This window comes from Rhipicephalus sanguineus, chromosome 6, assembly GCF_013339695.2.
Source record: "Rhipicephalus sanguineus isolate Rsan-2018 chromosome 6, BIME_Rsan_1.4, whole genome shotgun sequence".
Classification (NCBI taxonomy): Eukaryota; Metazoa; Arthropoda; class Arachnida; order Ixodida; family Ixodidae; genus Rhipicephalus; species Rhipicephalus sanguineus.
The window spans coordinates 51,545,454-51,571,147 of record NC_051181.1 but is presented as its reverse complement, the minus strand read 5'-3'; the positions used below and the strand labels follow the sequence as shown (position 1 = coordinate 51,571,147).

The 25,694-nt window shown below is 45.0% G+C and overlaps 1 protein-coding gene across 5 annotated transcripts in view; it reads left to right on the top strand.

Moving 5' to 3' along the window:
- Window positions 1-25,694, top strand: part of LOC119395776 (solute carrier family 41 member 1) — a 61,398-nt gene that overhangs the window by 28,268 nt on the left and 7,436 nt on the right. For 3 of the 5 annotated variants that reach the window (XM_037662783.2, XM_037662782.2, XM_037662781.2), the window contains 8 exons: window positions 893-1,000; window positions 3,271-3,342; window positions 7,946-8,237; window positions 8,798-8,948; window positions 14,175-14,248; window positions 15,984-16,118; window positions 16,625-16,773; window positions 18,732-19,979. In XM_037662783.2, coding sequence (XP_037518711.1) covers window positions 893-1,000; window positions 3,271-3,342; window positions 7,946-8,237; window positions 8,798-8,948; window positions 14,175-14,248; window positions 15,984-16,118; window positions 16,625-16,773; window positions 18,732-18,917 — 1,167 coding nt within the window. In that variant the 3' untranslated portion in view covers window positions 18,918-19,979. Of the gene's footprint in view, window positions 1-892; window positions 1,001-3,270; window positions 3,343-7,945; window positions 8,238-8,797; window positions 8,949-14,174; window positions 14,249-15,983; window positions 16,119-16,624; window positions 16,774-18,731; window positions 19,980-22,855; window positions 22,907-25,694 lie in introns of those variants that run through there. The other 2 variants (XM_037662785.2, XM_037662784.2) reach the window with 1 other exon arrangement.

Genomic DNA, 25,694 nt, shown 5'->3' with positions numbered 1-25,694 from the left:
CATATCCCTTAGATGGCTTCCAAAGGAGGTCTTGCACCTTCACAAAGTGGAATGGTCTCTAGTTTTTTTTGTTTGTTTTATTTCTGTCTTTTTTGTTTTTTAATGTTACAGCTTACTGCTATTGCACACTGCGAACTCGTGAACACTTCTCCTGTGCTTTTTGCTCTCAATGACGCTTCTAATGGTTGGGCATTAACATTGTAAAATCGGAAAGAAGCACAGTCTACTCTTCTGCCATCAGCTCGTTTAGTGCCCTCTTCCCTAGTATTTTCCATGTTTGTGTATTTTTGCTATGATAGTACCCCCAAAGTATCAGCCAACTTGCCCAATTCTTTAAATTTCCTTCAAAGGTGCACAGAAGGGAAAATGGACTTCTTTTATATAAGTAAATTACCTTTACACAGTACTACCAGAAACACAGCTCTTGCCACGAAAGGAAACTTGATGAGCCAGAAAAAACGTGAGGCAAAAATACCCATGGTGATGCCACCTTGTACTTTCTGTACCAACTTGCCTTGACGTCATGAATTATGACGCTGTCTGCCAGGGCCTGCATACTTATTGCTAAAAATGAGTTGCATTATAATCTAGGGGAGCCAGTGACATAATATACAAAGTTTCAGGAAATTTTACTGAGCCACTATGGCCAAAATATGAAAAATAAACGGCTTTGAAATTCGTGGCGTCATGCTGGCATTCAGGCGCTGGGTTTTTGGTGCCAAATTCAAAATATGAAACTTCGACCTACTATTGCTTCTAATAGGGAACCTGTGATTAATGGACTACGGTAGAGCTCTCGCACAACATTTTATCTCTCTAAGCTCTGTAATGCTTCGCTTTAGCGTCACATTAAGCAATGCTGTGCTTAGAGTATCCCTCTGCTTGCTTGCAGCACTGGAAGGTGTTCCAGAAAGTGTCCGAGCTGTTCATCCTTGTGCCGGCGCTTCTGGGGCTCAAGGGAAATCTGGAGATGACACTAGCCTCGCGTCTCTCAACACAGGTGGGTGAATTGATGACATCCAGCACCTTTTGAACGAAGCATGCAGAGTGACAGGGGAGAAGGGACTGTGGGGAAACAACTAAGAGAAGCACTGGCTGCCAACTATGCTTCATTTTGATAGCCACACATACATGGTGCATGAACACATAGAGTTTCCTATAATTAACTAGAGGGGACTCTGGCGCTGCGATCGTTCAGCCACCATGGGAATGATGGGTAGTACACAGATTTGCCTAATCTTTGTGCTTACCGCTTCGAATGCACTTGTGGCTTTGTTTATTGCTGTGTTTTGGCGTTCGTTTCGGATAAAAAAATAGACCGTTGTGAACTTCCTGACCAGATTTGAATTGGCGAGCCTAAAAAAGTAAAAAAGTGGTGAAGTGGAACTGCTGACTTTTGCTGAACTTCGTCTTGCAAAAAAGTGGATGCAGGCGACGCGGGGCCAAGCGGAGCCGAAAGAACGAAGTTTAGACAAATCCGTGTACTTCCCATCATTCACACACTGGCTGAAGCGTCATGCTTTGCAGTTCCCATAGACACTAGCGCCAGAGTTTGCTGTAGTAATTATTGTAGGAAACTCTATGCACGAACACCAGGGACCGGCAGAGGTCTTCCAACCAAGTCGGTTTCAAAATGACTGGTTGCAATAGTTGCAAGGTTGCTTTGGTTGTAAAGCGACCATGCTCACTGATTGATTCTCCAGCTGTGACATGACTAACAAAGCTGCTGAACCAATCAGTGGCACAGGAGTGTGACGTTTGATTACCCGTGGCAATGCACTGTAGGTTAATTTACGTTGCCATGGTTGCCCTAGAGGTGACAATGCAAGAAACGTATGCTAAGAAAAGTGATCGCAAGTGTGATCAAAGGCAAGTTGCAGTCTTGATTATCTGTTGTTGTGAATAGCTACCCTAGTTGTCAGTCGCAGACTTGTGTGAGCCACTGGTGTAAATGGCGTCATACAATATAAGTATGTCTGCCCATGTGATCACAGAACTGCGCTGCTAAAGCACACTTGCAAACACGAATATGGGAGGAACAGTGACAGAGGTTAACAATGCGCATCACCTCCTGTACATACCAGGTACAGGATTTGAGCAGGTTTCAGGAGGGATGACTGGCGGTTTGCCAACACTGTTTCCTTTAGCAATTACCACAGCTTTAAAAAAAATTAGAGGCACCCCGAACCCCTTTCAGACGCCACCTATGAAGAACTGTCTGTAATTGTGTCATATTGATACAACGTTATTTCAAGGCACTCGATAGTGTACTGCAACAAAAATAATGTCATAATATGTTAATTTATGAGTGTTGTAATTACAAATCCTAATTAAGTTGTAATTAAATATCTATTTATCCTGAAGTCATTGATGATCTTTTTGGGCATAAGTAGAATGAAATCTCACGCTAGAAATATAGTGAAAGTTAATTTTTAGTTATGTCCATTTTGAGCAAAGGAAAATTATATACTTTTCACATGGCTCGCAGGAAGTGGCACGTCGAACAGTCGTCGAACGTGGTAATGCCTTCAGCAACGTGATCATATGCAACAGTACACTGCAAGATGAAGTTGAATGAAGACAAATTGATTGTGCAGGAGGTTCAGTTCATCCAAAGCTCGATGTATATCTTTCTTAGCCCCTAGATGATACAAATAGCAAAAATAAGTGGTGTACTACACAATTGTGTACACAGCGTGTCAGAAGGGCTAACCTTTGACTTAGGTGTCTGGTAGTGGCACTTGCACCTGGGTGTTCATGTGCCCTGGTGTATTTCTCGGGTTAATTCTGTGTTTTGTCACACTGCCAAAGCACATCTTGGAGGCCACGCAGAACGAAGCGAGTCGTTGAGATCTGCCCTGCCAGGGGCCGCAATAATCCCAGCTGCTCACAGGAAAACCATCTGCTCTTTCAATGAACTCGTTCAGTTGATTTAGCTCCAATGTTAGCTCCGATGTAAGTGTACGTGCCAATAATACACCGATGTAACATGAACTAAAGATGGTGGAAATGAAAGTAGTGTGTGCATTACTTAGCCTTAAATGGACACACGTCTTTCAATGAGCACTGTACCTTGCTTTACTACATGTGCTTAATTTTGTATGCACACTATAGAATGCCAAGTGGCCTTGAATTATGCTGAGTCCTTGTTCACAGGGTCCTGAGTAAGTCATGTTGCTTTCGAATCATAAATAGAGTCAGTCAGCTATTCAGTCAATCAATCAATAAGTAAATCTAGAGGGAAGCAGCATGATTTCTATCCTCCTGCAGGCTAACTTGGGAAAGATGGACACCTCGACTGAGCAGTGGAGGATGGCCACGGGGAACCTTGCGTTGCTTCAGGTAGGTGCACCTCTACCTGCACTACGTGCCTTGCATGAAAAATATTCAGTCTGAAGCCGAGTGAAAAATAAAGTTCTTGCAATCTTCGACCATAGTTAGTGGGGTCGTTTCTGTCAATGCGTAAAGTTAACTTCCGTGGTTGAAATGTGCGGCTTATACGTGGAGGTCTTGTTCTAAATATTTTCGTGAGCTTTAGCGGGGGATGCCAGTTATATGCGAGAGAACACAGTATTTGTGAGTGCACTTATTTAGCTGGTATACAGCTGCTGGCGTGGCTTGGCTGCATATGGAGGGAAACTGATGTGGTTTCCAGTGTAAGGATCAGGTCAGGCCTTTCCCATTAAGAGGAATGGGATGTTTAGTTGAGTAGCTGGTGTGCTCGATATTTTTGCAAGAATTATGGCAATTCTGTAGCAAACATCCGTCTTCCCCACGTTTGAACCTTGTCCTGCATGCTAACTGTCTGGGATGTGGAGGTCGTTGCCTTTTGTTGCAGTTGAAGGGCCTCACTGAATAACAAAGAAAGCATTGCAGCCCCTGTCATTTAGCACAACAGTGCTTAAGATGGTCACAGACCACCGACAGTGATATAAAAAAAAGCGAAGTGATGCTGAGTGCTAGTTCATGGTCCGTCACATGCTGCTGTAGAAAGTTGTAGTGATATACATTGCAATTAGATTGAAAGCTGGGCGAGCTGGTGCGAATGAATGCTTTGTAATGCATTCTATTTATATATGAATTATACTAGTGAATAAAGGTGACCTCTCGACATTTAAGTGCTTGAGGTGATACGTAGCTGCTGTTTAAGCATCGGGGATGCCTCTGCCACTGAAAAGCGACTCTCCGATTCAGGCTATAGTCCTGTTTCATTTCGCTGGTTAGCCTTTTTCCACATTGTTCGTCTACTTAGGCTTGATGCAGAAAACAGACAACGACCGTAAGTATTTGACCTTTCATGTTTTCTTGAAGGAATTTGACTGGAGTGCTCACTATATTGCAGGCAGTACCAGAGAAACGGACTTAAACACGCATTGTTTTAGGTGTGTGTTGTTATACCTGCAATGTGAAATCGTGCATGGGCTGCTGGCTGTGTGCAATTAAATGTAGGAGTTATGTTGATAACAGCTGAAAAGATGGGGCGTACCATTAAGAAAACTGAGTTCTGCTTGATGAGCTGTGAAGTTTCCAATGCTTTTTACCACTTGCATTGACTAGGATATGGCAGATAGCTAACAGGTGTCTGCAACTATCTGAAAGTTATTGTATACATAGAGAGCATAGGCACTGTGTGCTGCCTTTGATTGAAGGCATTGTCGTGGCCTTTCTTCAGATGAGTCATTGCACAGTTATTTGTGTCCTCTTTCTATAAGCATGCGACATGCACTGTTGTCGAGAGGAAACACTTGTCAGAACGGACACTTGTCAAGATATCTTCTGAAATGCAGGAACAATGGCCAGCATATTATTTCAGTGACATTTACTGTGCAGTTAGTGCGCTGTTCTTGGTTTTGAACTGTCATTCACATATTGTTCAGTGCACCAAGCAGGAACAACAGCAAGGTGCATGTTAATAGTCAATGGACTGGCCATTACACTTTTGGCAGTTGTGCGCTGCAGAAAAGCCAGCCCGGCAGGTTTCAAGGGCCCCTCAACAGGTTTGGGCATTGCAAAGAAACAAGTGCAGTGCATAGATCTGTCTGGGGCGATCGTGTCTGTAAATGATGAAACGCTTGTGGGGTGCAGAATGGGTCAAAATTTAAACTGGACATGACACTTCAAAACGCTTTTTTTTTTTAGTTCTTGAAGAATATTGGTGCAACGTGCGAAGTTTGTTCATATTTGTGTGCCGCTTTCAAATTTGCAATTATTTTTCTAGTACAGTAGGCTCTCCATAAATGGAACCTGAAGGGACCAAGAAAATATGTTCCATTTAACGGGAGTTCTGTTTCTGAGAGATGAAACGGGTTGCATTATTCAGGTACGAAACCTATCATAGTAGGAGCAGTTCTTTTAAGCAGCGATTCAGTTTAACCCCTTGAGGGTTTTCGCCGTACATGTATGGCATAGCGTTTATTTTTAAAACGCGCGCCTTTTTCGATCATTTCTCTTGCTTAGCCTGTGCTGCCACACTTCGGGAATACGTGGAATTTTTTTCTTGCGCCGATGTCTCTCCATTGTATTTTTTTTTTTTTGCTTCCCAAAACGGCGCGCCGGCTATCGCTTGCCCATCTGACCGCATTCGTGGTGCAGCTGGTTTAAAGTGCGCGCCTTTTTCGAGCATTTCTCTTGCTTTGCATGTGCTGCCACGCTTCGGGAATACGTGGAATTTTTTCATGCTCCGATGTCTCTCCGTTGTTGCTTTTTTTATGCTTCGCAAAACGGGGCACCGCGTGCAGACTGTCGCTTGCGCAACCGAGCGCGCCCAACGCGTGGTTGGTTTCAAACGCGCGCCTTCTTCCATTTCTCTTGCTTGGAATGTGCTGCCACGCTTGGGGAATATGTGTAATTTTTTTCATGCACCGATGTCTCTCCGTATTTTTTTTTTTCTTTTGCTTTCCAAAGAAGCGCGGCGGCTTTCAATTGCGCATCAGAACGCGCGCACGCGGTCTGGCTGGTTTCGGTTTCGTCCTTCGGGTGGTTTTCGCTTCTTGTGCCCGTGAAACTGATGGCTGTTTGGTTTCTAATCTCTCAAAGGGTGACCGCTTGTTATTCTCTCGTTTATTGCTCCCCGGGGCGCAATTACATCTGTTTCCGTGCGGCGCTAAATTACACAAACGACACCGCCGTGATTGCATTCCCTGCTTTGGGGCCTCGGAAAATCTAACTACGTCTTGTTGGCGATAAGGCGAAGGATTACTGTAGATTTTTCACTCGTTTTGCTTTCCGGACGGGCGCACAACCATAGAGTTTTCTTCCGTGCACTCACTGACGCGGTTCGCTTACGCTATGGAAACGCGCCGATTGCTCTGCTGCCGGTGAGTCGAGCAGCGATTCTTCCGATGCGGACTATTCCCCAAGTGCCAAATCAGAATCTGATTCATTGGATTTCAGTTTGTCATATGAGGATTTTTTGACGAGTTGAGACTCCGATGACGATCAAGGAGCGACATCTGAAACGCATGCGCGCCGAGCCACGCTTCAAATATCACACGCTGAAAAGTTTTTAGTGTTAGAGCACGAACATTTTTAACCGGAAAAGTACTCTGGTGCACCTAATTTTGTATGTCTGTGAGCTATGTTTAATACAATGCATAATTTATATTTATAAAAGACTGCTAAGTGTTTTTTCGGGATTTTGCTTGATTTTACTACGAATAAACCATGTGTATCTAACAACAAAAATGATTTTTTGTCACTTTACGGTCATGAAAAAAAATTTTAGACAATTTTTTCTTAATTAGAATCGTCTGAAGATTTTATTTCAGCAATAAAAAAATTACACATTTTTGGACTGGATTTCTCGAAAAAATTCGACCCTCAGTGGGTTAAGAGATTTCCTTTTACTGAGAGTCTACTGTATAATACTATGTAGCTTTTAAAATGTCAAACATTTCATGTGCCTTATTGGGAGCCAGATGTTTTTTTAACTGTGACAGTTACAAAGTAAATCAGCATATCACAATACTCTGGAATGAGAACTGTTTGCAGCAAAACAAGGATGGATGTTCTAAACCCGCTTGAACAAAAGGTATGGTATGTTGAACATCCGTGAGCGAAATCCCAGCATAACATCGACTCACTCTCAAATTTTCCGCACAAGATAACTCCTGCTCAAATGGGTTTGGAGCATCCATTCTTGTTCTACTGCATACAGTTCCCATTCTAGATTGTTGTGATATGCTGATTCACTTCGTAACTCTCTCAATTCAGGAACAACATTGCCCCCAACAAGTCACATAATATATCTTGTATTTCAAGAACTAGATGTTGTACCGGAAAAATGATTGCATATTTAAAACTGGCGCACAAATATGCATAAACTCAGTAATTTTCATCAAAATCAATCAAGAATTAAACAAAAATTTAAGAACAGTGTCCCCCCCCTTAAAACAGAAGGCCATGCACCTTTCCTTTCATGGTAGTCATGCTTTGAGAAAGAGTGAAAGACGAGAGGCATGAATGCCCGTGTCAGGGGCACGTCTTGGAGCTTCCATGGCCGAGTTGGAGTCGAGGAGTGTTTAGCTGGTGGTACGTCCGTAAACAGTCGCTGAACACAAGGCACGTGGCTTTGGTTCTCCACCTTGCCACCACTGCAAGGTGCACTGAGAAGCCAAATTGAAAGAGAGAGAAAAAATATATTCCTCTCCTCTTACCATGGAGAGACTGCAAGGCAGCTTGTTGACACTAGCCGATCCAAAAAGGGAAGGCCGTAGGCTGTGGCAGTGAAACTTACCTCCTGGAGGCATGACAGCATAACAGTTCGTGTTTTTCTCACATGTCCAATAATAAACAGATTTGAAAATTACCTTGGTAAAACTCTCCCCGTACGACTCCAAAGAGCTTGCTGTGATTAACCAAAGTTTGCCACGGAGCCCGTTGAGAGGTCCCTTAAAAGGCACCTCGTGGTTCACTTCAGTGAGATTTTATGTTGCCTGGGTTGCAGTGCCAGGCAACAGTGGTGGGCTTTCTTGCCTCACTGTTTGCCATGGTGATGGGCTGGATACCCGAGGGAGTGTTCAACTGGCGGCACGCGCTGCTGCTGTGCGCCAGCAGCCTGCTGACGGCCAGCGTGGCCAGCCTGGCACTGGGCCTGGTCATGATCGGCGTGGTGATCGGTTCGCGCAAGTGCCACGTGAACCCGGACAATGTGGCCACGCCCATCGCAGCCTCCCTCGGTGACCTCACCACCCTGGCACTGCTTGCCTTGGTTGCCAGCTTCCTCTACTCCTGCCTCGGTGAGTGGCCGTGGCTATGGTGGCAAATATGACGCTTTGAAGACCTTTCATGAAAATTCAGTCGTGCCTATTATAGCAGACAGCATAGAATAGCAAATTGGCGGAGTTGCAGAATGGGTGCCATGTAAAGCAAAGCACAGGTTTACTTAGTCATCAGCATGTTTATTTACAATGCACTGTGCCACTTCATGCTGCATATGTATTGTTACAGTATGTTTTTGTATATAGAGGAAAATTTAAACAGTGGTTACTTTAACAAAAGCATCTCGCTAGATGTGCAGCCGTCTCTATTCCGTTGTCCTTTCTAGCGTAAACCCATGTGCTCAGGTAGGGGTTTAATCAGGGTTCACGTTACACCACTGACTGGATCCACACTCACAATGGTGGCACCATGTATTGAGCACCATGCACATCAGGCACACAAACAATAAGTTCATAGTCTACTCTAGAATCAGGTCATTTTATTTCCCTGATAAAGTCGGCAATGGATGGCGGTAACACTACGACAGAGAACACTGTAGGAATGACCTTTGTGGCATGTCCTTTATTGTTTTCTGCAGAGGTGCACCAGACGTGGTTGGTGGTTGTGGTGTTGGTGGCGGTGGCATTGCTGCTTCCCCTGTGGGGCATGCTGGCGTGTGCCAACCCTCACACCCAGGAGGTGCTCTACACCGGGTGGACGCCTGTCATCTCTGCAATGGTCATCTCCAGGCACGTGTCATCTCCATCGTGTACATAAAGCACAAGCTGGCGTTGTTGATGCTTCCATCTACGGTAGAATCTCAGCACTAAATGGGAAACTGTTCGAATGGAATTATTGTTCAAACGAAATGAGTCACTTGATTGGTTTATTTCATATTTTCCTAAGGAAAAAATGCTTTCTTTACTCAGAACCACAATTTTCGCAACTCTCCATAAATAATACCACAGAAGTGAGCTCTGAATGATCCCGAAAGAGGGACAATCCGAAATACCATCCAACTCAGTTTACCTGAACTTGCCAAAAAAAAAAAAAACATCGGTTCAGTGCAAGGCATAATTCGATAAAAATCTTCTGTAGAACTGGACGACATAAAGGCACATGCTATCGTTGAAGGGACTAGCCTACTTTCGTGCCTTTTTAACAGCGAAGCTGTTTAGCAAATCGTTCCTTGTCTGGTGAACCAAAAAACTATCATCATCATAAACGGGTATGTGCCACAGAAATTGGGTAAATCCCACTGTTCCCCACTGGTCGACTAAAAATGAAGAAGGCAACAGTTAGCCCAACAAATGGCTGCGAAGCGATGGCGGTGAGCCGAAGACCCCGAGTGCATACGAGAAAATACTAAGGAACGGGAAAGGCAACCGCGGCTGTGAGAAGACCCCGAAGAGATGGAAGGCCTACACGAACGACGACGTGCCCGTAGATCTATGAGATGTGCGAACGCTCGGTTTCAGCGCGAGGTTCTGTCTCTGCAGTTTGGACATCCTGTGTCGTGTCTGTGACTGTCTGCAGTTTAACTCGAACCTCTGAATAGAGGTCGACCTCTGATTAGAGGTCGCTGCTGCGGTAACTACATAAAGAAAGCACCTGCCTCGCGGCCCTTGGACTCAAGGGCATTGACGAGGCATTCGTGCTAATGCCATATATCTCCACCATAGTTGTATCACCACAAGCAGAGCCACCCATTCCCGCTACACACATTTCACGTTGCCCCCATGATTTTAATACTTATATGTTTTACCCGCCTCAGCACGCGGAATTTTAGTCCCGTATACCGCCACGTAACACTATCATTACTGACATTCCTTATATATTGTAAATCACGGATTATTGTTACCTTTCACCACTGTTCGTGGCGTTCTTTGACCAAGCATGGCCCTTGCGCCATTAAAACCCATACATCATCATCATCATCGAACCTCTCTGCGCTGAGAATCAACGTAGAAACACCCTAGCATCACCTTGCTAAAGCCTAGCAACGACCTAGAGGCAACCTAGAAACTACCTGCACCACCTAGCGGCTGCGAGAAGACCCCGAAGTGATGGAAGGCCTATGCTAACGACGATGTGCCCGTAGGTCTATGAGAGGTGCAAATGCTTGGTTTCAGCGCGAGGTTCTGTCTCTGCAGTTTGGACATCCATGTCGTGTCTGTGAATGTCTGTGGTTAACTCGAACCTCTCTGCACTGAGGAACAACGTAGAAACAACCTATCATCACCTAGCTAAAGCCTAGCTACAACCTAGAAGAAGCCTAGAAACAACCTGCATCACCTAGCTAAGGCCTAGAAACAACCTAGAAGCAACCAGGTTAGTCTTCGGAATCGTCCAGTTTCGCTGTTTCAAGCCTTGCACGGCTTAATGCAAGCTTTGCCAAGTTTTTTTTTTTGCACGAAATAGGCTTTAACGTTTTTGCCATTTGGGACAGCATGGATTCCTCCTAGTAGTTTGGGGTAGCTAGGGCCGTAACTGTCCCCGTTCTTGCAGAAGCAGCAGACTAGGGTGAGTGCGCACCGGTCACTTCAGAGGAGCTGGGCAAGTTATCTGCATAGTTGATCTCCCCCTTTCACAGCTGTCCATATTTATAATGACACTATGCAGTATCGTTTTCTACTTCTCTCATAGTCATGACTACACGTGTGCGAATATTCGAACATTTGGAATATTCGAATGAATGTAACAGTACTATATGAATTCGTTTCGAAGTATGAATAGACATATATATTATTACCCAAGTAACCCCTACTCTCCCCCCTGTGGAAAGGTAGTTTCACTGCATTGTGTGGCTGCTTTGCTGCGAAACAGGCTCTCAAGGGTAAATTCACACTGCCATGAAACCACATTTCAAGATTAAACGTGCATAGTATTACTTGTGCCCAGATTATTATTAGTGTTATTATGATTTTTTTTTTTGTGTGTGCATGCGTGTGTGGTGTGTCAAAGTGTGTTAGGGGGGTTTCCGGGTACTAAAATCAGAACTGGTTTGATGAAAAAGTACTATTTCAGTAAAGTATTTTATGCTCTTTGGCGATTATGAGCATTTCTTTAATTTTTAGAGCTCTTGGAGCTCCATCTAATGCAACAGGAATGAACAGTGATTCCACTCCTGTGTCACTTGCGCCAAAGTGCGCCACATTGTATTTACTTCGCCATCCTGATAATATCGACGCAAATTGCGCCAAACTGCGCCAAAGTCTCGGGTTTGGGGGCGTCTATCACCGGCAATCGCACCGCCGGCGCGTCAGAACATGTGCAGCTTGATCTTGGGGCTGCCAAAGTCGCAACCATGGACCAAGAATTATTCCGCTGAATAAATAGCACTCGCGCGTGCGTCCCGAGTAAGCCACGATGCCATGCACGGTGCCGACGCAGCTTCTGTTCTGCAAGTCGGCTCGACAGCAAAACGTGCTCTCAGCAGAGGCTCGTGACGTCTAGGCCTATCGGTAGCGAGAAAGTGCGACGGCGGTTCATTGGCGGACGTCGTCTGTTCCAGAAATGCTGCTGATAGCTCGTTTCAAGCGTCGCACGGCACGTAAGGAAAGCAATGTTCAGTAATAACTACATGCGTGCCGCTAAAATGTCTGTCACTTCTGTTTCCGGACATCGCGGAATGAAATCTGGGATCGCTAGCAGTAGATATATGGGACAATATCGAATTTACCTTGCTCCGCCTTTATGGAAGAGCACGCGAATGGTGGAAACGCATTGACACTTTTCTTCAGATATACTTTATCCATGGATCTTCATCCAGAAGAGCTTTTTCCCTTCCGCCAGCACGCGTCCGAGTTTCTAGTCACTCTGCGGTAAATACCCCCTAAAAGGCCCTGCCCTTTCGAGCTACGTGCTAGGGTTCCAATTCGAATTTTTTGCTTGCTTTTTTAAAAATGTCATCTCATTAGTAAAAGCATATCTCCTGGTCGGAGCAGCTGCAGATGCGGAGCTGTCAGTAGCGGGCCCGTCGCTGACGGCCCACAGTGAAGCGGCTACGCCATGTTACACGTCTGCCCCTCACTTTCGGGGGTCAATAGCTGACGTTTAAAAAAACTCAGTTTTGCTTAAGGGCAAAGCAACGATACCAACAAACTGTATTGTTAAACGAAGTAAGGCTAGCAGCTAACTCTTTTGGATCTGATCTCGGGTAACTTAACAAAACACTGGTTTAAGGGGATATGGCCGCTCCAGGAACCGAAGCGTTTTCTTGCTCTGAGTTCTCTAAACGCAAAGTAAGCGTTGAGAGCACAGCAAGTTTACGAGCTGTCTCCTGATGCCTCGAAATAGTGCGCGCGCAAGCGACTGCGCCCTTCGAACGATGCGGTCCCCTCCCCCCCCCCCTTCCTTCGCTCCCCTGGCGTCCCTTCATGCTCCTTACGAAAAACGGGCAGGGCGTTTCCTCTCTGTTTGATGAGCAATCGACTGCAGGCCCACACGCGGGAAGATGCTATCTCAAGCGCTGTCCGTGCGACGGAGACAGATGGCCGGCTAGCTTAATCTCCGCTTCAGCCGCGTTCGTCGCCAGCACTTGCGAGCTTTTACCCGCGGCTAGAATGCGCGTGGTGATGTTAATAATTTGGACTTTATACAGAAAATTACGGCAACGGCAAAAATTTGCCGAGAGTTTCCATATAATTTCTATCACAATAAAAATTTTAAAAAAGTTGAGGAGCCATTTCACTCTGTGAAGTGGATGATAAGCGCATGGCACAGAGGTGACATGGTGGAGGACAGTTTGGTCTGTAAGGCCAGGCTGTTAACGTTCAATACGCAATATTAATGCGAAAGCCTTAGATGCTTTATCAAACACGAAAATTGACCGTCGGCGGCGTCAATCAATTGATGCAAAAAATAATCATCATGTGATGGCGTCATCATCACGTCATAGATCATCAAAACTTGTGACGTCATCATGGCGTCATATATCGTGATGTCACGTGATGACGCCATCACATGACATCGTCGCTTTACACTGCTTCCGTAATCGGTGCGCCAATCATGGAGCTAGCGCAAAACAAGGTGAGGTGCAGAAAGCTTGCAGGGAGGGATGGGGAGGATCAACCCATCAATCGAGAAGAAAAAGAACCTGGCTTTCGCCTTGGAGTTTTCTTAGGGGAATGCATTAGGGATAGTTTGGCTCTTTGGCATTGAGGCACTGCTGTACATCACAGCGTTTGTCTACAATGTCTGCTGATAACCACATAGATGTATTTAGAGTGTTATTTCATAAAGTGCAATTTTATTGATCTGGTATTCTGTTTATTTGCTAGTGTCGAAAATAATCGCCGAAGAGGTTAATCCAGAACACTCAACTGCATGAGCTTTTATTTTTTCATTAGCGAGTGAAATATGGAGTTCTCCTGACTCCTGAGATGATTTTTTCCATGAGATTTGCTATGAATCAAATTATTTCTAGCCTTCATAAGAGCCCCATAATAATATTTGGGTGCTTGAATGTTAATGCAATATGCTTCTGTAGTGCACTCCAGGATGTAAAATTCGCTGCTCCAGAGTGCTCCCAGATGTAAAATTATCTGCTCCAAAGTGCTCCAAGATGAAAATTTTGCTGCTCCAAAGTGCTCCAAAACGGAAATTTTGCTGCTCCAAAAATTGCTCCAAATTAGGAGTCCTCGGTAGCATCACTGAATGAAGAAAAATGTAAAATGATGTCAGTACACCCCGACGACACACATTGCTCCATGACAGTCATTTGTGTGCTCATGATTTGTGTTTCTTCGGGATGCAAAACTGTTACCAATCAGCGAATCACTTGACCCCCAAAAAGCATGTTTTATGCAAATATGCCCTGTGCACCGACCACAGTCCTGGGAAACTGGTTCCCTAATCACGTGTGGTGCATTATGGTGTGAGCCGCGTGTGTGTTTGTGCTTCTTATGCCAGTGACATCCTCTTGCACATCGATGTAGTGCAGAGTAAACATTGCTGTTTTGCTTGCTGTGCAGTGTGGGAGGATGCATTCTGGACTTTGCTGTCTCCCGCTTCCATGGCATTGCTGTCTTCCAGCCTGTCATAAACGGTGCGTGTTGCTCACTTCGCATTCTATGCCTTTATTCACCTGGACTGGCCATGCAGAGATACTGGTTGACTAGTGTGGCTGTGTTACCAGTTGCAGTTGCACCGTTTACTAATTCCAGGAAAACTTGTGCAGACGTGGTGGCAAATTATAGTTGCACGTGACGTGGGGAAGTCATGTGACGTCATTTTAGACATAACACCAAGTATGAAGGCATAGTTTCAGCGTATCGGTGTCTCTGGAAATTTATTTGGAGGAACAGAGCACAGTGGCAAGAGATTGTACCTTAATTCAATTGTCAACGAGTAAAAGTATAGGTTTCAGCTCTTTAATTGAGTATGTTTAGCTAGGTTTGAGTAAAAATGCTGTAGATTGGTCTGCCAGTGCACGTCTGTGTGCGCATGTGCTTGAATTTCTCATATAATGTTGAACTTTCAGAAATAATAATCAAATGCTCGCATCTATGTACCTTTACTCATGCAAGAGATCTGTGACCCTCATTTCTGTTTCGTGACCAAACGGCGTGGAGAGTGAAGTTCTCTTCATCTCATCACTTGAAAGCACTCTCGACCCTCGCGACTTCTAATGCAGCATAACAGTGGTGTGAAATGCACACCGTCATGCACAAATGCACGCTGTTTTGCATTGCCGTGCATGCAAACATCCCGATTGTTTTGCCGCCAGCGAGCTTGTTGATGATTCAAAGCCTACCGTCTCACTGCAGGCAGTGTGTGTAGGCGGCGGTAGGATCACTTTGCGTCCTCGGCAGCACCTGCCATGTTTCTAACATTGAGAACATCTTCCACTGAACTATCCACTTAATCACTTTAATGAGTTGAAAGTAATGCTGCGCATTTAATTTTTGGGCAGTTGTAGCCGCACAGCAAGCATAACAGCAACAGCCTTGTATGTAGTCTCCCCTTGCCTTCTTTCCTTTCTTTGCTTGACCTTCATAGATAAACAGGCCTTTGTTAAAGGGATACTGACACAAAAATTTTGGTTTGGTATTTTTTGCTGAAATGTGTTGCTGGGGGCCTATTAGCCATAACATGGCACATTGCTTGCTGCAGTGCACGACAAATAATTAATTGTAGTCTGTTCATTACGGACCAATCTCAGTGTCGGGTCAGAAGAGCTCCGAAAACAACAAGCCACCGAGTGCAAGTAACGCCATCTAGCATGTGAAACAGTACACAGAACTATGATGCACTTTTGCGCTGTCTGCATTGTCTGCTGGCATTCTTTTGCCTGCTGCATGTGCTGTGCCGTCATCGTTGTCGCTAGCATCGTCGTCAGGTGGCAATGACTTTCTTGAGGGTTCTACGCTTTCCACACGTTCACGACGGTCGTGGGCTCGCAAGCAGCCACCTGCTGGCGCAAGTGTGGCAAAAGCGCAACGGCGACTATGATGTCATGATACTAACTGCACCAGCTTGGACCTCGGCCACAGTGTTGATGTCTCGGAAGTTGGGGTCACCTTCAGGTCACCTTAGATGATGCCAATGTCGTGAGGCACGGCACATAGTGCTGGATTGTGCATGTAAACTACAAAATTCATAGAAATGATCTTCTAAGCTATTTGCTGTTGAGATTTGGTAGATGATATACGCATGTTCACGGGAATCGATCCCGCAGGCTATCTTGGCCGCAACATTTTGTGTCAGTACCCCTTTAAAGACTTCTCACAGAAGATACAGTGCAAAAAGGTGTTGGGTCTAAACCTTGTGGCCGCACGCAGGCGTGGGCGGCAACCTTGTGGCAGTGCAGGCCAGCCGCATATCCACCTTTCTGCACCAGAGGGCGACGCTGGGGTTCCTGCCTGCCTCGGACCCGTCCGTCTGCCTGAACCCCTTCTCGGCCTTCTTTGGCAAAAGTGAGTTTTTTTTTTTTTTTCCCTCAGAGGCCAACTGCAACAGTTTCAGTTTACCGGCTGTGATGGCTTACTGGCCGTGGTGCTTTGCTGCTAAGAATGAGGGCAGGGGTTCAATTCATGGCCATGGCGGCCATGTCTTGATCAGAGTGAAAATGAATGTGTACTTAAATGGAGGTTCTCTTGAAAAAAACCACAGGTGGCTAAAATAAGTTCAGTGCCATCCACTACAGCACCCCTCACAATTGTGATTCTGCACATAAAATTGGGCTTTGTCCACTCAGGCTTTTAAGTTACTGTGGATTTTAAGAGTGCAGAATACAGGGAGGGAAATCGCGCCGAGTGAGCAGAAGCGAATGGGTTAAGAATGCTCCTGTGCATATCAAAGATGCCAAGTGGCGAAAATTTGCTGGGAATCCCCACTACGGCACGCCTTATTAATTGAACTGGTACTTTTGGCATGTTAAACCCGTAATTAAACTTTCTTTTTGCACACGGTTATGCTGCAGGTGTGCACGCACGCACTGCTCGTGTGCTGCTGCTGATGGTGGTTCCGGGACATCTGGTGTTCACGTACGGCATCCGGCTGCTCAAGGCTGGCCACACGTCGGTCACTCCCATCTTCCTCATGGTCTACCTCACCGCTGCCGTGCTGCAGGTCAGTAGACTGGACTCTCGACCTCCTGGCAGTCGGGGGCAGACAGACGTGCCTGCCAAGGAAATCATCTCCCACGTTCATTGCGGGCTACTTTATTGATACAAAACTCCTCCCATCATTAATAAGCAGAAAGAAGTGTGTCAGGATCTGGCACAACATATAAGAACGTCATCACAATATGGTTTGTTATGCAAGTCCTTTGTTATTGCATCAATTCACGTTTAAAATAGGCTGCCATTCGCGGTGTACGGATAGCGAAGTGCGTGATGTGGTCAAGCTGTCTCGCATTGCAGTGTAACGTAGGTCAGACGCGTGCCCAGAGTTGTAGTTGTCTCGTATCACAGCCCTAGTTTGTGGTATGGGTTTGACTATGGTTGTCACTCGTGAAAGATTTTTAAATATTCGGACAGTTTATTCTACTGAGCACAATTCTGTGTGAAAAGCAAACTATATACTAGTCGATGTTTTGCGCCACTGTCGGTGGTACACACGCGCCAGGTTGCCAACATGACAGGATACGGACTGATCATTAATCTTGTTGTACAGGAGTTTACAACTCTGGTATGCCGTATGAAGCTGTTGTTTGGCAACCAGTGCCTAGAAAATGGCAGATGTCATGCCATGGGGTGAATGATTACGATGTAAATGCGTTCATCAATTATTTATTGTAGTTGTTATCAATTGTAGGGATGGGCAAATAGTGAATTTGAGGTTCGAAGCGAATCCGAAGCAAATAGTGATTTGGTTGAATAATTTCGAATTGAATAGTTCAAATAGTATTTACCGCATATTATTAAGAAAAATGAGCATTTTTGTCATGACCCTTGCACAATATTTTTAAGGATTGGAACTAGGTATGAGTGAATGTCGCTTTTTTGATCTGAAATGAAGTGGAAGCAGTCTTGAATGGTATCAAGATTTGTATAGGGTGCAAGTTATAAGTGGTTCAATGTGTTACAATTTAAAAATTACTATACTTAGCGCATATAAGCCCATATAAACATGCTTTTAAGCTTAGAAAAATATGTACATTTAACCTTGAGGTGTGGCTTCGCGGCAGTTCAGAGTTCCCCTGGTTGAGTTGTTTCACGGCACAGCAACCAGACGCTGCAGTGAAGCCACCTTTACAGTGGGTTATGTGCGGTCAAATTTATACATATATTTGTTCATTTCGAATAGTTCGAAATTTCGAATAATCTAAATTCGTATCGAAGTGAATTCGAATACTGTAATATTCGTTCGAATAATTGAAACGCCCGAATATTAGCCCAACGCTATTTATTTGTTTCAGTTTCAGTGTTATCATATCTTTTGTGATCGCCTTCCATTTAGACAGCTGCATGTGTGAAGCTCGGCATTTTACGACATACTATGTAAACCCTGATTTTTTGATGGAGTAGATTTTAGATATAATGGTCTCTTTAGATATAATCGTCTCTTCTTGCTGGATGATTATGGTTCCTTGTAACAAGCATCAAGTGTACACAGATGTTGATGAGGCATTTGCTGCAACCAGGGTTTGACAACATTTTACTGGGGAAAGAGGTAGAACAAGGACCGTATCAGAAAGGTTGTACTGTATTAAAGGATTCATACGCCTTTATTTGGATACAGCCGAAGAGGGCAGGAGAGGTTCTGCCCAGACGGCCAAAGCGCGGCAGCCGATTGCCTCCAGAACTAAAGAAATAGCCCCGCTCACGTGCTCAGACATGTTCTCCAGTGGCAGTGTCACTGACCATACAGCTTACGACACCTGTCTAGAGCGTGTGCTCATTGCTGCAGGCTTGAGTAGCCAAGTTTTAGTGGTCAAGCGGAGGCGAGTGCTGCTTGCAAGGCCCCAATAGTGAGTAGCCAGTAGTAGTGGCCGGTTTGGTGTGACGTAGCTGCATCTCGGGGGGGCCATACCTGATCTGAGGATGTCCACAGCAGGGGTGCAGCTGTAATGCCTTCTGTTGCAGGTGCTGCTTCTGCTCTACGTGGCCCACGTGATGGTGCACTGGATGTGGAGCCGGGCGGTGGATCCCGACAACTCGGCCATCCCCTACCTGACCGCCCTGGGCGACCTGGCGGGCACGGCCCTGCTGGCACTGTCCTTCCTCCTGCTGGACGCCATCGGAGACGGTGATTCAGACGTCGGCGACTGACCACTGCACTCTCCTCTTTCCCTGCACTGCCTACGAGGGGGCCTCCTTTCCTGCACATGCCACGTTTTTGATGCCTGCGTTGGGCTTCGCGATGGTCTCGGTGTCTACGAACGACATTGCAACGGGAACGGTCGTGCCATTTTGAAGACCGCCGCACCGACTGTCATCGGAGGTGCGGCACTCCTCAGCACTGTCTCCGACCACTGGCAAAGCTGGGTGGCGCTTCCAGAGTTCTGTCACGCAGTGATTCCAAACGGGTCTCCCTCTCACTGTTTCGGCATTTGAGTGGGTGTCCCCTCTCCCCCCTGTTACGGCTTTAGTGTTCAAGGATATCCTTATGCTGCAGACGATTGCATTAACTGGCAACCAAGCTCGGCATGCTGACCGATGCTGGATGTCTGTTGCACCGTTGTCCATCGCTGCTGGAGAAGCTTAGCACATCAGTCAAGTCAACAGTTCTCGCAAGTCACCCTTGTCGACACCCTTGTCGACACCCTTGTCGACACCCTGTCTACACCAGATTGAGGTGTCATCCTTTTGACATCTCTTGCTTCGCTTTTTCATTCTTTCCTTCTGTGTCTTTAATTTTCCATCAAGCGACAACACAAGAAATATTTGTCAATGGTCTCGAAGCATGGTACTTTTAGCAAGAAGCCACGACAAACATGAGGATAGCTATGCATGTAATCTTATGTTGCTCACCACCTTATGTTATTTGTCGTTATAGCATGCATCACACGGATATCTCGGTGGCAGAAGCTGCAGACAGAAACTGAAGTTTGTTAAGGTTGACCAAGAGGCCTCCGCTCCCTATACCAGCATCCCTCATAGTCTAGATGTTTGTGTGGGGATGTTAAAGCTATACTCTGTAAAGCTCCCCATGTTCGCATGGTGCACAGAGCACCGTCAGACGTACACTTCGACGTAACCATTGTGGACTCGTGCAAGACATTGTGGAAGTGATTGTGCTATCTTCAAGAGCGATGGCTGGAGAATGCTAATGCAGTAGTGCCAACCAGGGTAGCTTGAGGTCTATATAAATGCACCCAGGGGCGGCGCCAGTGGGGGGTTTGGGGGGGCTCCAGCCCCCCCCAAAATTTCCGCCTGCCCCCCCCCTTTGTCCCCCCAAGAGCAAGCATAGTCAAAATACAATGCATATGTTCCCAGCCTCTCTGCCCCCCCCCCCCCCCTGAAGGAACCCACTTGTCGTGGGTGCCCCCCCAGTAAAAAAATCCTGGCGCCGCCCCGGAATGCACCTAAGTTGCAACTCTTTTATTTTATTATTGTTATATTTATCATGATTACTTCGTTTAGTAGCCTCTGAGTGTAGCTGTCAGCATGAATTTCCATCTATGCGAAGAAAGTTACGACTGATCACCCTGAAAGGGACACTAAAGGTAAATAACAATTATGTCAGGCAGAAGGGGCAATGCTTGAGAACGTCTAAAACATCAATATTATGCACAGCAGCGCTTTAGGAACAGACAAATTAAGGTAAGTGTCAAACACGAGTTGTTCCATCAGTTGAACATTCTTGTACTATGGCCTGATGGCTTCAGTGCAGTTAATCACTAGTACGCAAAGTATCCATGATAAAGAAAGAAAATTGCTGTGAATTACAATATGGAATGAAATGCAAGCTGTGCATATCAGTCTGATTCATGGACAAAAAAAACCAAAAAAAACCTGGTGATATGACCCTTGAGAATGACGTAAGTTCCATTTTTTCCTGGCTGCACAGTAGCGCCTTATGTCTGGCAGCAAAGGGTGGGCAAGGCAAATGCTTTGTCAGAAGGCCGTTTCTTGGAGGTAGGCAGTTTGAATTGCGCTAACGGTATGCAGACAACTATATAACGGGATTTCCTTTCAAACTATGCATTTCGTTGGCATGAAACAAGCACCGAGATTTCTGGAACGCCATTTCAACAATCCACATTAACTTAGTATTTCCCTTTAATGTCCCTTTGGGTATTTCTCATTTTCCCATGTACTTAGATATAGGTGCACGTTAAAGAACACCAGATGGTCAAAATTTCCGGAGCCCTCCACTACGGCGTCTCTCATCATGAAATCGTGGTTTTGGGACATTAAACCCCAACAATTATTATTTCTCATTTTAGCAACTTTACTGAGAGCTGCCTCCAGTCTTGCTGATCACATTCTAGGGATCCACATCCTTCAGTTGCAACTAAAGTGCAGCACAGGAGGAGAGAGAGAAGGGAAGGGTGCACTTTGATTTTTGGTTCCCAGTTCTGTACTTGGTGCGCGAAGCATGAATGAGGAAAGCATGCCAAGACAAGGTGTGTTCCACGTCCGGTGTACTTCACAACTCTGCCTGCCATTCAGCACTCCTTCTCAAAGCTCTGCCACGGCGCACTGTAGTACTTTGGATCTCCTGAGGTCTCCTTTGACATTTCGTTGTTTGGACCATGTGACACATCACGTCGGCGGCATTATCTGCGATGCGGTGTGTGTTGACTGCACCCCTTCTGTTGTTGTTCCATTAGTGCATGTGTCATATTTTAGAAGGAACAAATCTCTGGTGCTGCATTTGCAGCCCCTGCGAAGAAAACGTGGATTAACTAGGCTGCGAGTTGCGCAGGAAAGTTATCCATTGCTTGCATGCAAGGAATGTGTGGATGTTTTGTCTTTGCGTGTACTGCTATTTGCACGTCACTACTCGTAATGCTTGTAATCTGCCCTCGAACACGCACTTGATCTTTTTTTTTTAACATTTGTTTCTTTGTTAACGATTTGAATTCTTTGCGCATTTTATCTTCATTGGAACGTAGTGGCATCTCTTCATTTACTATCTCGCAAAATGGAGTATGTCTGTTGCAGAGTTTTGCTTGTTATCGAGACCAACAGTTTGACAGCTAAAAGAAATGAATGGGTAGTTGATATTTGTCGCCGGGTCTTTATTTCTAAGCAAACCTGCAGATAAACCGCAGGCTTTATGAAAGATTGCATGCACAGATGCAAACTAGCAACTGCGGTTTAACGGAGCACAGGCAGAAGATTATACAGTAAGCTCCTATTAAGATGAACTTTGTTAGGCTGAATTCTTGGATGTAGTTGTTCTGCTGTCGTGATTGATAGTGAATATGTCTTCATTTGTTATGACATACTGATTTACCGAACAACAACAAACTGCCATCGCAGATTGGATGAAACCGAGATACAGTGCTTGAAGCCACTATTTTCAGTCATGCAGAACCATTGAAGTGCTCCTTTTGTAATTAATTATTTTCCCACTGTTAAAACTACTTCAAGCACTCTTTTCAAGTAACATATTTGGATGCAACTAGTACACTGCTCGCTTTTTGTGAGTGTTGTTGGCTAGCTATTACTTACTTTTTGGGGGCACTTCTGATAAGCTGAACTTCTGATAACATGAACAAGTTCTTGCAATCCCTTCAAGTTCATCTTAAATTGAGTCTACTGTACATGCAAATCAACCAACAAGAATGAATTCATTAGGTTGTGTCTAGCTTTTTTTAATTAGTACTTGCCTCTATTTTACGGGGGCCAATGCTTTCGCAATTTTTTTTCATTTTTGCTTCTGGTGCCTTATTTGGTGTTATTCCTGAGTGTGTAGAGCAATTCAACGCTTCTTTTCTTTTTTTTTTTTTACTTTTCTGTTGTGGCATTACCAGCTGTAAATTATGATCAGTAGTAATGTTCGACATGCTTCTTTAGCCAGCAGAATTAATGGTAGACTACTATATTTTTGCTGATCTTAACATTTGTGAGCCATTTTGCTGCACTTGCTCGAACTTGAAGCAGGCCTAACTGCATGACTCTTTTTTTTTGTAATGTTTGTTTTTAGATGTATGAGCATGTGTTATAAGGAGGACATGAACACTGAGCCTCACTGCTGCTGGTCAGAACTCTACAGGTTCCATTTCTTTTTTCTTTTTTCTCTAACTCGTCATTAGGAGATGCGTTACCTTAGCTACTAACATGATCTTTAAGACGAACTCAGACATGTGAGTATGTTCTACAACTCGGAATGTTTCTGTGTTTGCTTTTGGTGGTGTGGAAGCCTCACTGGGAAGGTTTCTTCTCCGCATCAGCGGTGTAGGTGTCGCATGCATGACTTGTACGTTGTTGCACCATCTTGGTTCTTCTGGTGATCACTGAAGTGTCTGTAGGTGCCGTGGTGCAAGGTGTCGGTCTAGTGAACTTCGATCTGTGCCAATCCACTGCATCTTTCGTCTTAATGGTGACATCTACCAGGGTGTTTCGAGAACTCGGGTGCACCAGGAGTGTTTTTAATTCTTAGCAACTGTGGAAATGTCTGTTAGGTGTTGCACTCTAAACACCTTTCTGGGTGTCTTTCTGTTGTGCAACAAGAATCTTCTTCCGGCTTGCTCGCACTTCCTATTCAAAAACTGTGCGCCTGCCGCTTTCCTGTGTCACACTGTGTCACACTGATAGCGCACACGATGTGCCCTGAATATGCACCGTGCATGGCATTAAAGAAAGAAAGGGCAAGTGTCGTAGATGGCAACTTTTGTTGCATTACAGAAGGATGCTCGAAAGGGTGCAACAGTTTTTAAAGTTTGTATAGTGTAGCGTAAACTCTTTGTAGAGAGTGATTCAACTACACTGCTCGCTTTTTCTAAGTGTTGTTGGATAGGGAGCAAATTACTGTTTGTTTGCAAAAGAGTACTTATTCAGGCTGGTTGGTTCAAAGCTTCAGCAGGAAAGAATCAGGGGGGCAGCTTAGAGGACTGGGCAGATAGTGCAGTTGAAGAAAGCAGTGTTGTTTGTGGCTGTCTGGCTTCCTATTGTATTATGCAATTTTCCTGATGCAGTATCTTTGCCTGTCACTACACTTTGGGGTAATGTGTGCCCGGCCAGTTTGGAATAACGGCTTAAAAGGGCCCTGCACCCCAATTTCACCCACATAGTTTTAAGTTGCAACACGTTGCTTATTTTATCCTGAGATGAATGCAAAAAGAAGTTTGGAGAGAGATGCTCGCAAGCAGAGGTTACTGAACTTCCAAATCAAAATAGAAGTAGACGATAGAAATTGGCATACTCTTTCGGTTTCAGTTGCTTTCATTCAAAATGCGGCTTACATTTTGCTGTACCGGAGCCCTGCAGCACATGGTGGCCTTCCTGCCACAAGCGGGCGCCACACTTTCTGGTGAATTCGGTTTTGCACAGTTTAGCAGACGACCTTCTGTTGACAAAGAGAGGTCAGGACGGGTCAGAAACGATGAGCTCCTCCGACTGGACCAACCAACTGGACAGACTTTGAAGGCGAGCTCCTACGAGGAAGCGGCGTGCTGTGCATTGTTACGTACAGACATGCCCCTATAAAAGGTTCCAGGGAAGTCACCGAGATCGATGCTACACCATAGCCACACAAAGGTGACAGCGACAAGGGCTATGCAGAAACACAGGATGGAAGGCAGTGGAATGAGGAACGCACGCACACTCAGTGAACAGTTCAGGGAAATTCTGTGTTTTGCCTTGAAGGAATGAATGGTTTTGCCCTCATGCAGCCCTTCAAAGTATGGTATACTGATGAAGGCAGTGCCTTGCGTAGACCGTTAGACAGCACTACAGTGGCGTTGAGGACGACAGAAATTGCAGTCGATGCACGAATTGGTGTCATTTTCGCAGCTCTAACAAGTATTAATCACATTACAATTTCTAAATTCCTCACAATCAATGCATCGTAAGCGTGCACAATGCATTCTTTATTTTCAACCAATCAAAATGAACAGCTTCAGCTGAGCAGTACCTCACTTTTGGCAGCAGAAATCGTTGACGTACGATGTTGCAGTTGATGCGGAAACCCACTTTGGAAAGAAATTATATTGTGAAATGCTTTGCTCTCGCCGATTTCACTGGTGCCACAGCAGTCAAGACCCATAGCAAGCAAATGGCCGATAAAAACGACATGCGTAATTTGGGGTGCAGGACCCCTTTAATAATATTAACTGATGTTGCTGAAGCTAATGAGTCACTTCACAGGATTAGTGATGTCACCTGCAAGTACCCTTTGTAGGAACGTTACAAAAGTGTCTCCAGGCATTTTTTTATCGTATCACACTTCATTTTATGTCTGTGTCTTAAATTTCACACATGATGAAACTAACACTCTAGACAGTTTACATGAAAATTTTCCACTTTGTACAGGGTGGGGTGTCCCAGCTAACTTGGAGCAAAATTGAAAAAGAGAAAAAAATAAAAGAAACCAGGCGCTCAGAAAAAGTCCTACCAATTGTATTAGCGATTGTGTGTGCATAAAACCATAATTTTTTTATTACTTACTAATAATGAATTTTATTGGTCAGCCTTCTAATTGTTGCTTGAATTGCTAATGTGTCAAATTTAAGTTCTAGGCCTCCTCAAATTACCTCAGTATCAAGCATTTTATTTAGGGCTGAAATTTGCGCGATTATTTTTTCCGAGCTCAAACAAAAGCCTGAGAAATAAATGAAGTGTGAAATAGATGTGCACTCACATGCCACTGCTGAAGCGCTTCCTAGTGAATTTTGATAGATAATATGCTGCATTCGTTTATCACTGCATTGCAGAAGGCTTCATGCTTTTTGATGGTCACAGCATGAACACTAGCCGCTGACGCATCTTTAAGCATAGCCCAGTCGGGCGTGAGGAGGTTGCGATTTATAAGCAGGGAAACCATTACGGTGCACTTACAGCTATCAATTTGCGCAGCCCTCTCATTTTGTAGATAGCAGCCTGTCAAATGCCTCATGCTGCATCAGCAGATGCAGACGCTTATCTCACCGTCAA